General features: G+C 45.9%; 1 protein-coding gene across 1 annotated transcript in view; it reads right to left on the bottom strand.

Moving 5' to 3' along the window:
* The window catches only part of oprl1 (opiate receptor-like 1), a 79,867-nt gene extending 68,908 nt beyond the window's left edge, over window positions 1–10,959 (bottom strand). Inside the window, exons 1-2 of the mRNA XM_026154987.1 lie at window positions 10,738–10,959; window positions 1,284–1,504 (exon numbers count right to left, since the gene is read on the bottom strand). Of these exons, the coding sequence (XP_026010772.1) occupies window positions 1,284–1,471 (188 nt within the window). The 5' untranslated portion in view covers window positions 1,472–1,504; window positions 10,738–10,959. The remainder of the gene's footprint in view (window positions 1–1,283; window positions 1,505–10,737) is intronic.
* Between the last annotated feature and the right edge of the window lie 1,672 nt (window positions 10,960–12,631).

Below are 12,631 nucleotides of genomic sequence, written 5' to 3'. Positions count from 1 at the left end.
TATTTCAAAAGTGCTTCAAGTCTTTGCTGTGACTGTCGCCTGCCATAATTTGCAGATGATAATGGTTGTAGCCGCTGAGATGCTTTCGATCAAAACAGGCGCAGCTTGATGACATCATCAACATGCGGTAGAGCGGTAGAGTCAAAATCTCTATCGTTGGCCAAATTTATATAGTTTCTATCGTATATCGTTTATATCGCCCACCCCTAGTGCAGATCTCCTGCAGCAGTTCAGTGTGATGCTTCTAAATGACTGTAATCTCTGGTTACCCAGTTATGCTCAGTCACTCACAGAAAACAAGGCCTGATTGGAGCTTTAGAGGTACAGCAGCCTCAGAGGATCTACGGTTGTGCCTCTGACAGGAACTACTCACGTCACAGAGGCCGGTCTGAACCTTGGCTTTACTGCTTTAATACAAAACTGGAGAAAAAGTGCAAAATGAAGTAGAGTCTGATGCTGGTGTAGGACGTCATTAAACACAGCATGGTGTTACGGAGCGCTCAGAGCTTTTATCTATGTCGTGTTTGCTCCTTGGGCTAACTCAGAGACTGATACTGAGACTGGATCCAGATCAGTTAGTGACTCTTTATTGGAGACGTCGAGATGAGCCTTTTATAATTTCATGATACGGTGGTGTTTTTATTTGTCACACTGAAATGTTTCAGCTCATCCAACAAATTCAAATATTCGACAAAGATAACACAAGGGAACACAAAATGCAGTTTCTAAATAAAGATATTTATTATTGAAGGAAAACACATCCAAACCTACACAGCCCTGTGTGAAAACGTACATAGTCCTACACCTAATGAGTGGTTGAGACGCCCTTATCAGCAATCACAGCTGGATGTGTCATGTAAACCTGTCCAGATCACCAACAAAGCGAGCCAATCATCTCCACGGCAGTGAAGCCAAAGGAAAAGACAGCTCTTACTTTATAAACCTGCCTTTTAAATCTCTCATCATGTAAAAGTATTCTCTAATAAAACCTGTTTTAGCTTATCTGCGCAGCTTTGTAGTACTCGGGTCCAAAAGTTTCTCAAAAGTACGAAGGACTCCAGCTCAGAAAGGATGAAAGAGATTTTATTAAATGAGTGTTAAAACTGAAAATGAATAAAACATCTCCCAGCCAGCACACTGATGAATAACCCTCGAGGACAACCTTTTCTTTGTTGAAGCTGAATTATTTCTGTCAAAGCATCAGATCATAGAAGAAGTATCTGACTGCACTGCTATAGAGTCATATCCACCACAGCTTCAGTGTGAGGAGATGTGTATCTTACCTTATGATGACATACATGACGAGGAAGTTTCCCACCAGACCAATGATGCACACGATCATGTAGACGACCACGATGGTGACCTTCACCCCCATTGGCAGGTAGTCGGTGTCATTTTGAGGGTAACTGAAGTTGTTCAGAAAGAATGATAAATTGTACGGCGGCAGCGCGAAGTCTTCAGGGTAGTCCATGTTTAGCTGAGATCGAAGAAATTTTTACGCTCACTGTAAAGGAAAAAAGAAATGTGGTTAAACACTGTAACATACAAAAATGTGATGGAGCATTTTTACGAGCTCTCACTTTTTAAGTTTACTCAAAAACGCCAAAACAATCATTAAAAAATGTGTTTGCCGGTCCTGTACAAAGGTTTGTAGTTACTGATTTATAAAATCAATAGATCAATCGCCCCATTTTAATTTGATTTCGAAGTGGGGTGACACGTGTGGTTGGAAAAAGACATTGATTGGCCATTTCAACCAGTCGTGTACACTAAAAAGTGTATTGTTCCTCTGCCCACTCTATCGAGGATGCAGCAGGTGGTGCCAAGGATCCCAGAGAAAATGGCCTGTATTTGTATAGCGCTTTACTAGTCCTTACAGACCCCAAAGCGCTTTACACAACCAGTCATCCACACATTCACACACTGATGATGGCAGCCACATTGCAGGCACAGCCACCCTGGGGCGCACTGACAGAGGCGAGAACAGGTGTTTGCGTCACAAAATAAATGCAGGTTTTTACGCAGGAATCTAGTGGATCTATCAACATACTGCCTTCCTGCAAAAGAGCATCATTGCTGGCCTAGATTCTGGTCTCAGTGAAGATTAAAGATAAGAAATACTTTCCAATGTTTACTTTAAGTCAGTGTTTTGTTTGTTATGGAGCAAATTGGCTGAGATTTCAAACTGAGCTTCATTATTTTATTTCACTTTAATGTTTTGCTCTATCCGTTGATAGACGTGAAAATAAACGTTTATTACAATCATGACCCCCTATGAGCAAGCACGTTGGCGACAGTGGGAAGGAAAAACTCCCTTTTAACAAGAAGAAACCTCCAGCAGAAACAGGCTCAGGGAGGGGCGGGACCATCTGCTGCGAGCCGGGTGAGAGAACATGAAGGCACTGAAATGTGAGAAAGGGCGTGGCAGTAAGGCAAAGATGGATGAACCAGAGGGCGAAGACATCGATCTTTCTGGATCAGTGCAGTGGCAAGAGAAAGCAGAGGTTTCTACTGCAGTTCTACAGGAGAACGGGTTTCTGCATTTACGGGAAAAGTCGATGTTGTTCTGTAGTGTTTAAAAACCCATGCACCCACGCAGACATCCTGTCTTCTCCACAACGCCCCCCCTGTTGAAACAGCTCACCTCGGAGGGTCCAGCAGGGAAGCGGTCTTACTCAGCCGGCTCCTTTTGAAGTCTGCCACTTAAGGCACAAACAAAGATGATCCTCAGCAGAGAGTTTCTGGGCTAATTAGCACAATTCGTCTCAACTTTTATCCTCATCAGATGATGATGATGATGACGTATGGTCCTTGATCCCACTTCTAACTGATCTAACAGCAGGTATGTGGTAAGCAGCGATTACTTAGAGCGCCACCAGACTGACTTTACCTCGCCTCTGTCAGTGCACCCCATGGCAGCTGTGGCTACAATGTAGCTTGCTATCACCAGTGTGTGAATGTGTGTGTGAATGGGTGAATGACTGAATGTAGTGTAAAGCGCTTTGGGGTCCTATGGACTAGAAAAGCGCTATACAAATGCAGGCCATTTACCATTTACTTTGAGCTGTTGAGCTGAGCACAGGGCATTCGCTGCTTCATCAAACTGAGACTGCAGCGACGCAGCTGCAGGCCTAAAGGTCTGAGGCTGCAACCCGGAGAGCCGCTCCGCCTGGTCTGGGAGAAAAATCGCTGATGGCGGCCTTTGGTGCTGAGCAGTGAGTCGCTACATGTAACGGAAATATACCTGCATGCACACGGACAGCTGAAACACCCACTTGGGCTTCAAACCTCGCGGCGCTGTGGAGCGCAGCGATAGGGGACCTCTGTTAACTGCCTTCATACTAACTTTCTAATATGATCCGAATATGACAACAATTACCTCCAAATGTATGTTTGAATCTTCAGCGACAGGCTGTTCAACCCACAGCTGAACATCACACTGCTGCAATACAATCTGTTACTTATCAAGAATGTAGGTTTATATGCAAATCAATCTCTATAAGAAAAAACTATCAAATGATCAAAGTGAGTTTAAGGCTCTCCATAATTCAGTTTGCATTTGTCCTGCTGTGTTGTGTTGCAGCCTTTATGGTGATCATGAATGACATCTATGAGCCAGTCCACAGGAAGCCTGAATGACAGAGGACTCATCTCTGCAGCAACGAGACCAAAGATCAGTGAAAGTGAGTGTTTTATAAAGTATGAGCCAGCTCTTTGTCCACATGTGAGTTTGCTTTAACATTTGTGATGAGGTCAAGTAACACAGGATGATACTGTTTTAGTCCACCATCACATTATGACTGTTAGGATGGGTGCAGAGGAGGGCACAAATCTGCATGTGTGCAACAATGAAAACAGGAAATACGACACAATCATGTAACAAGGTTGGAGGGGAAAAAGACCAAGTATACACAAGAACATGTCTCAACTCTGTATATTTTTATATATTTTTATTTATTGCTTACTCTATTTAATTTGTAAAATATGTGTACACACACACACACACACGTAGAAAAATATTTAGTATACACATCCAGGAATGCATATACCATTATATATTGGACATATATTTATTAGTTTCAGATGTAGCCATTCTTGTATTTTGCTTGTTTACATTATTGTATTTTGCACAACTCTGTTGCTTGTGAAGCTCGCACACAAGAATTTCACTCACATGTGCTGTACCAATGTACCTGCACATGTGATGTGACAATAAAAGTGATTTGATTTGATTTGAATGTGTATGAAACACTAAAAACCTAAAAACCTTAGAAATAGGAACCATCTTATCTTAATGACCTTGTAGTACCATATCACCCTATTAGAGCACTTCGCTCTCGCTCTGCAGGCCTACTTGTTGTTCCTAGAGTATTTAAAAGTAGAATGGGAGGCAGAGCCTTCAGTTTTCAGGCCCCTCTTCTGTGGAACCAGCTTCCAGTTTGGATTCAGGAGACAGACACTATCTCTACTTTCAAGATTAGGCTTCAAACTTTCCTTTTTGCTAAAGCATATAGTTAGGGCTGGACCTGGTGACCCACCTGGTCCAGCCCTAACTATATGCTCCCTTAGTTATGCTGCAATAGACAGAGGCTGCCGGGGGTTTCCCATGATGCATTGTGTTTTTCCTTTCCAGTCACCTTTCTCACTCTCTAAGGTTACGTTCACTCTGCAGGTCTTGATGCTCAATTCCAATTTTTTAATCAAATCAGATTTTTTTGTCTGCTCGTTCACACTACAAATAAAATGCGACAGCAAACGCGCTCTAGTGTGAACGCTCAAAGCGGCCGCATGCGCAAAAGAAGATGTCACACACAACGCGCTCTGTTTAGACCCAGAGCAACAGTATTGTTTGACTGATGGCCCTTAATATAAAGACTTAGGACTTTACATTTCCCAATTTTTGCTTTAAGTTATTTTGTTATTTACATAATAATGTAAATAACCTAAAAATGATCCTTACTGCTGTTTTAGAGGAGCGCTGCTTCAAAGGATAGCTGCAGATTTCTGTCAGAATCTGCAGATTATACAGCACAAAGAAAATGTTCATGTTGTCTTCCCAACAGTTTCACTGACATCTACACTGGATGGCCAGGAAGCGTTCACGATGTCTTCTCCGGCGCTGATAATTGGCGTCTGTCTTGTGTCAGTGACGTAAAAGACAGATTTAATGCGACGTGACCATCAAACAGCAGTCGCTTTCTAAAACATCAGATATGTATCGGATTCAGGACCACATACAAAAGTGACCCAGGTCGGATTTGGAAATATTGGATTTGTGCCGTTCACACTGTCAGACCGTGATCGGATATGGGTCGCAGAGGGTCAAAAAAGTCGGATTTGATGCACTTTCGCCTGCAGTGTGAACGTAGCCTATGTGTTAACAGACCTCTCTGCATTGAATCATATCTGTTATTAATCTTTGTCTCTCTTCCACAGCATGTCTTTATCCTGTCTTCCTTCTCTCATCCCAACCAATCACAGCAGATGGCCCCGCCCCTCCCTGAGCCTGGTTCTGCTGGAGGTTTCTTCCTGTTAAAAGGGAGTTTTTCCTTCCCACTGTCGCCAAAGTGCTTGCTCATAGGGGGTCATATGATTGTTGGGTTTGTCTCTGTATCTATTATTGTACGATCTACTGTACAACATAAAGCGCCTTGAGGTCACTGTTGTTGTGATTTGATGCTGTATAAATAAGGCTACGTCCACACGTACACGGGTATTTTTGAAAACGGAGATTTTCCGTTTTCATTTTTTTAAATCCCGTCCACATGTAAACGCTAAAAATGAAATGTTGGCCAATCAGAAGTCTAGAAGCCTGGCAGGGAAAGACTAAACAGGGTTTTGTACCCTCACAAAACATGAAGTACTTCTGAAAGTTTGTGTTTTTCTGGAAAGGCAGATAATTTTGTGTTACTTCTCAGGTGCCTTCATCATTTCCAACGTTAATAACTTAAGACAGTATTTTGGACTCACAACTTAGGAAAGAACAAAGTGCATACAGCATGCATAAATCTAAACTTTAAATTAAAAAGTTAATCTATTCAAATATTTGGGTTGTGTTTGTTGAATGAAAGCTCACTCTGACGCCTCTGTCTGTGTAAATGGAGGGACAGTAAGTGTGTAAGAGCTGCAGACAGTCAGATTAACAGCAACAGTATTTTGTCTCTATCCACCATTGTAGAAATCTCATGTAAACAATAACGTGGCGCACAGCGTGACGTCAAAAACGGCGCACACCTTTGAGGTTGCGTGAATAAATCTGTTTTCCTCGTCCACACGTAAACGCAAAAACTGAGTTTTCAAAAATCTCAGTTTTCAGTGATGGAAAAAGGTGCAAACACATAGAAAAATCTGTGTTTTCAAAAATACCGTGTACATGTGAGCGTAGCCTAAAGCTGAAATGAAATGAAAACGCACACAGAGGACACAAGATTCTGTATACATGTAAGATGCAGGAAGGAGGAGCTGAAGCAGATAATCACAAGAAAAGAAAAACAAAAACAGAAATGACAGAAACCAACAAACCAAAAGCACACAGGTCCTGAAAATCCAACAGAGCTGTGTCCTGTGGAGGTAACAGGAAGGACCGGAGGACGCCACCAGACACATCCTGGACTCAGAAGGCCTCATCGTCTGCTCTGACACAGGCTGCAATCCAACACATACATATAGAGAGAGCTGGGATGTGTGTGTGGGGCGTAAACACAGTGTCCACCATAATAAAGCAACACGTGTGTTACACGTCCACCGTGGCGTTACTGTACAGGCTGCTTCACCGCAACACGCCGGCATGCAGTTGCAGCAGCAATACATCACACTGCCGCCATAAAGCGGCGCCTGTCTCTGCATACTCATGAATATTCATCGAATCCCCGCAGCAGCAACTCGCCGCGGCTCCCCGAGGGTCCTGCCAGCCTTCATATACGGGCCTCCGTCTGCAGAGCGTGTGTGCCATAGCTGTGATTAATAAGCAGTTAAAGTTGAAGTCCGCAGTGTGTCCATGTAAGGCTGCGATGCCACACTGGGTGGGCCACTCTGTGCCACAAACAGCACAAGTGAGCACATCGAGGAGCTGTAATGAAAGGAACGAGGCACTGAACACATCTATGTATGTGGTACTTATTTAAAACAGGAGCTAACTGGTGGAGATGTGGATGGTGGTCCGGTTCCATCAGCAAACCGAGCTCCACGGGAATGAGAATCGAGAAGGAGTGGCGGTTCAGTCTTAGGCTGCTCCAGACTGCATGCCAGATATCTTTGGGCAGGACACTAAGCCTGAGTTGATTTCAGATGCTAGATCAAATGTTAGATAAAAAAGCACTTGTACAAAGTGCTTTGACTGCTTAGGTAAAGCAGAAATATACGTCCATGTACCATTAGCTAACATTGGCACACGGCTTGGTCCAGTTTTAGAAAGCTTCAGTTTAGAGCGAATAATGAGAAGGTCACTGCACCTTTAAATCTTGATTCCTTTCAGTCTACTTTTAGTGCATAAGAGCCCAGTGTTTTTTTCATGCCTCTGTGTGTTTATTTGGAGAAAGTGAGGCCCGAGACTAAATATGACGGGAAAGCTCGAAGAAGGACGGGTGGATTGTGAAAATGTAAACAGACAGAAGAAGGCAGCTTCCTCTAAATCTCAGAGGAAACAGGTAACACAAACAGCTGTTAATACGTCCAAACAGGTGAGGCGAACTGTGGAGGAAGAGGAGACGCACCCCTGCAGAACACACAAAGAGCTGCGGTCCTTCAGCAATGAGCCCGCACGTGTGCGCCACACAGGCTGATATCCAGCTGCAGATCTGCTGCTTTCCTTTAAAGGTCTGCAGGCGGGGAGCGTGCTCGCGCAGACGTACAGCTGCACGCAGAGACGGCAGGTCTACGGCTGCTGAGCAGGTCCGACTGCAAACACGCCGTTCGGTTACTGTTTGGATCCGAGCGATGATTCATTACTCCACACATCTCTGCACCGCCGTGTGCTAAACATGCTTCATCTTTATCAGCATTAAAGCCTCAGCTCATCCCATCCAGCAAAGAGGCACAGATGACACTGAACAACAGCTTCTCTGAATTCAGAGGAGTGATCCAAACGCTCCGAGGAGCTTAAAAGTTTGGCCTGTCTCCAGTTCAGGAATATCTCGTTGTGCACCTCTGGACAGTTTCCGATTTTTTCAGACCTCTCAGAGGATTTACTGTAGTCCGTGTGCTCGTCCTTTCTGTGGTGTGCTGGGATCAGTTTTCATGTTCAGAAAGTGGACGAAAAGGTTTCCTGCACACACTTCGTGCTGTTACAGGAAAACACCCGATGGGATTTGTGGCGCGCTGCCTTCAGGTTCCAGAGGGGATCCTTCACCTAACATTTAGTTTAAGATGTAAAATCTCAGCGTTCAGACTGACATGGAGAGCTCTGCCATCTCATGTAACCATGGTGACTGAGCTTGGTCTGTGTTCAGTCACTGAACACGCTGCATTAATTCTAAGTTTGTGGTTAATCTCAGACGTGGCTGCTTTAACTGCACAGGACCAGGACCCCTGACCTGAGTTTATGTCCATGTGAGGATTTTCATTCTAAAAAGCTTTAAAAGAAAACCAGCAGGACTGCTTTGAGTTTCTTAATCCAGGCTTTAAGTTATGACGTATGAATCCTGCTTCCGGGTCCAAACTATCCATCCATCCATCCATTTCCTTTCGCTTATCCGGGGCCGGGTCACAGGGGCAGCAGCCCAAGCAGAGAAGCCCAGACCTCCCTCTCCCCAGCCACCTCCTCCAGCTTATCCGAGGGAATGCCAAGGCGTTCCTTGGTCTACCGTTCCAGGGTTACCGGGGCCCCGCCCTGGAGCCAAGCCCGGGGAGGGTGCCCGAGGGCGAGGTCTGGTGGCTGGGCCTTAGTCCATGGGGCCCGGCCGGGCACAGCCCGAAAAAGGGACATGGACCCATCTTCCTGCAGGCCCACCACCCGCAGGAGGCACCGTAGGGGTTGGGCGCAATGTGAGTCGGGCGGCGGCCAGGAGTGGGTCCAACCTGCTCTGCGTTTATTAAGGCTGTTGTGTTTTTTAACATGTTTTAATGTTTTGTAAGTTGTTCTATTTAATCTCCACAAGCCCCTAAAAACAGTCAATGATTACTGTCGGCCTCTCTCAGTTTTTATTACCACTGTTTATTTTAAAGCTCAGTTTTTAAGACCCTCCACTGTAACTACACATCATTATATAGCAGCTAGCCCAACTTCAGTAACCCTACAAACTTCACTGCTGTTTAGTTTTGTGTCTTCATTTATGTTGGAAGTGATAGCAGAGCTGTACGTTTGAATTTTTCAGAAATCTCTCAGTCAGAACATGCTATATCATGTTTAGGTGAAAGCTAGCGAGCTAACTCCCTGCTAACTTCTAACTCTGTTAAATATAATAAATCCTGTTTTCATGGATGCCTGGATGTTAAACTTCATTGTTACACCTGGTAAAGCAGCAACGCTGATCATTTTATTAAAGAATGATGCCGCAATGTTCGTTTGACTTTGGGACCTGAAGCGGAATTTGGACCCAGACGTGGTTAATGACGTCAGACTTAAAGACCGGATACGTTTCATCCCAGAGAGTCTCAGATTTAAGCCCTGTTGGGACTCCTCTCTTTGGGACGTGGATCAAGCTGCGCCTCATCACATGAGCCATGGTGTGAAAACAGGTGTTGATCACTATCAGCAGAGGTTTCAGGTGAACCCATTGTGATGGCTTGCCTCACCCTATCATGTGACCTAATGAGGTCAGCTGACACAAGATGTGAGGGGGTTTGAGGCACCTGGGAAGGATTACATATGGCTGGTGTCGTAAGCCCCGCCCTCTGTCCAGTCACTGGAGTACCATGACCTGAATGATCGGGAACCTAAACGTCGTTGATTCAAAGCATTTATTTATTGAACTACCTTTCACTGAACGCCAAACTTTAGTCCAAACAGACGTCAAAGTTCAGCTTTATGAAACTGATGTGAGAGCAGACTGACTGCTTTAAGATGAAAATAGGACTTTTACTTTGAAAATCAATGTTTACAGAGCTCGTTTCCTTCAGGATTTCTCTCTTAAACAGCTGCAACAGTTCGTGCATGCCTTCCTCAGGTCTGAACACGATGCTAGCTAACATTACTGCCGTCATCGTTTTATTTCTCTTATTTCATCAAACGCAGCCGCTCTCTGCGCAGGATCGACTGACACGATTAAACTGAAGTCACTTCCTGTTTTTAACCTTGACTTATTACTGCAGGTACTTTCAGTTTTTTGACTGGTTTTGTTTTTAAATTTTCTAGAAATGGGGTCTTAAAGTCAGGCGGTGACCCCCTAATGGGCCCTGGAGGTACTGCAGGAGGGCACTGTGATGACCACGTGACCATGTGTGTTCTCTGTGATAGGCTGGACTGAACATGAGCACATGAAGAGCAGAAGGGCGGAAGTTAGGAAGAACCGGTCCAAAGTTCGGGACTGCAGCTGTGCAGGAACCCGCCCTGCTTCAGCGCACGCACGTGGACGAGCCGAGCACCCAAATGCAGCACCGGGACAGGCCCGTCACGGGTCCGAGTGTACCTTAACGCGCGACACACCGGGCGCGCGTGCACGCACTCACGCGTACACCTTAGAACCACTGCGTCGCGCACGCGCGGTGTTCGCTGACATGCACACGAAACAAAGACGGACACGCGCATCACGCACATGTCGGCGAGTACACGGATGACTGCAGCAGGCTGCGCGCACTCACCTCCAAGTTGTTGTTCGTCTCCGCGTCGATGCGCGCTCACGGCTCCGGTCCTCCGAGCTGAGTCCGAGCTCCGGCAGCGCGAACACTCCGAACCGAACCTCCAGAACCTCCAGGATCCACGCGGATCCACGCGAACTGCAGCGGGACAAAGAGCCGAGACAGAAGCTTCACCTCCAGCATCCGCGGCACCAACAAGAGGAGGAGGAGGAGAGGAGGAGGGGTCTGAGAGATGAAGATACTGCCTCTCTCTCTGTGATCGATCAGGGTGTGATACCCCCCCCCCCCCCCAACACAGACACACAAACAGGCACATACACACGGACTTCTTTTGCACATTTGAAACACCAGTAAAATCTGTGTGTGAGTGTATGCGTGTGTCTGTCTGTGTGTGTGTGTGTGTGTGTGTGCGCGTGTGTCTGTCTGTCTGTGCACGTGTGTCTGTCTGTGTGTGTGTGAGTGTGTGTGTGTGTCTGTCTGTATGTGTGTGTGTGTGTGTGTGTGTGCGCGTGTGTCTGTCTGTCTGTGCACGTGTGTCTGTCTGTGTGAGTGTGTGTGTGTGTCTGTCTGTCTGTGTGTGTGTGTGTGTGTGTGTGTGTCTGGTGTGTGTGTGTGTGTGAGTGTGTGTGTGTGTCTGTCTGTGTGTGTGTGTGTGTGTGTGTGTGAGTGTGTGTGTGTGTCTGTCTGTATGTGTGTGTGTGTCTGTGTGAGTGTGTGTGTGTGTCTGTCTGTATGTGTGTGTGTGTGTGTGTGCGTGTGTCTGTCTGTCTGTGCACGTGTGTCTGTCTGTGTGTGTGTGAGTGTGTGTGTGTGTCTGTCTGTATGTGTGTGTGAGTGTGTGTGTCTGTCTGTATGTGTGTGTGTCTGTCTGTATGTGTGTGTAAGTCTCTGTCTGAGTGTGTGTGTGAGTGTGTGTGTGAGTGTGCACGTCTGTCTGTGTGTGTGTGAGTGTCTGTATGTGTGTGAGTGTGCACGTCTGTCTGTGAGTGTGTGTGTCTGTATGTGTGTGAGTGTCTGTCTGTATGTGTGTGAGTGTGCACGTCTGTCTGTGAGTGTGTGTGAGTGTGCACGTCTGTCTGTGAGTGTGTGTGTCTGTCTGTGTGTGTGAGAGTGTGTGTGTGTCTGTATGTGTGTGTAAGTCTCTGTCTGAGTGTGTGTGTGTGAGTGTGCACGTCTGTCTGTGAGTGTGTGTGTGTGTCTGTCTGTATGTGTGTGAGTGTCTGTCTGTGTGTGTGAGAGTGTGTGTGTGTGTGTATGTGTGTGTAAGTCTCTGTCTGAGTGTGTGTGTGTGAGTGTGCACGTCTGTCTGTGAGTGTGTGTGAGTGTCTGTCTGTATGTGTGTGAGTGTGTGTGTGTGTGTGAGTGTGTCTGTGTGAGTGTGTCTGTCTGTGTGTGTTTGTCTGTCTGTGAGTGTGTGTGTGTGTGTCTGTCTGTATGTGTGTGTGTGTGTGTGTGTGTGTGTCTGTATGTGTGTGAGTGTCTGTCTGTATGTGTGTGTGTGAGTGTGTCTGTGAGTGTGTGTCTGTCTGTATGTGTGTGAGTGTGTGTGTGTCCTGAGCTCGTGGTTTTCCTGCTGTTCCTAAACTCCTGTCTGACTGTATTCCTGCTTCTATGTCACAATGTTTGGGAAAATTCAACTGTGGAAGTCTGAAGGTCCACAGTCGTCCACATGATGATGAGATCACATGATCAGAGCAGCTCCTCAGTGCTGCTGCTGCTTGTAACGGTTTTGTTGTTGCTCAGCGGTGACCCGGACACGTCAGGCTGATCGTTTGATTGTAGAACGGTTCAGATGTCGTGTTAAAGCACAAACACACAGCATCCCTGTGACAGCCGTGCTGCGGCGCATTAAAAGCACGTTATTTTCAGAAATTAACGAATCTTTATTAAAGCCCAG

The sequence above is a fragment of the Astatotilapia calliptera genome, chromosome 20 (genome assembly GCF_900246225.1).
Source record: "Astatotilapia calliptera chromosome 20, fAstCal1.2, whole genome shotgun sequence".
In the NCBI taxonomy this organism is placed as follows: Eukaryota; Metazoa; Chordata; class Actinopteri; order Cichliformes; family Cichlidae; genus Astatotilapia; species Astatotilapia calliptera.
This window is presented reverse-complemented; position numbering and strand designations above follow the sequence as displayed.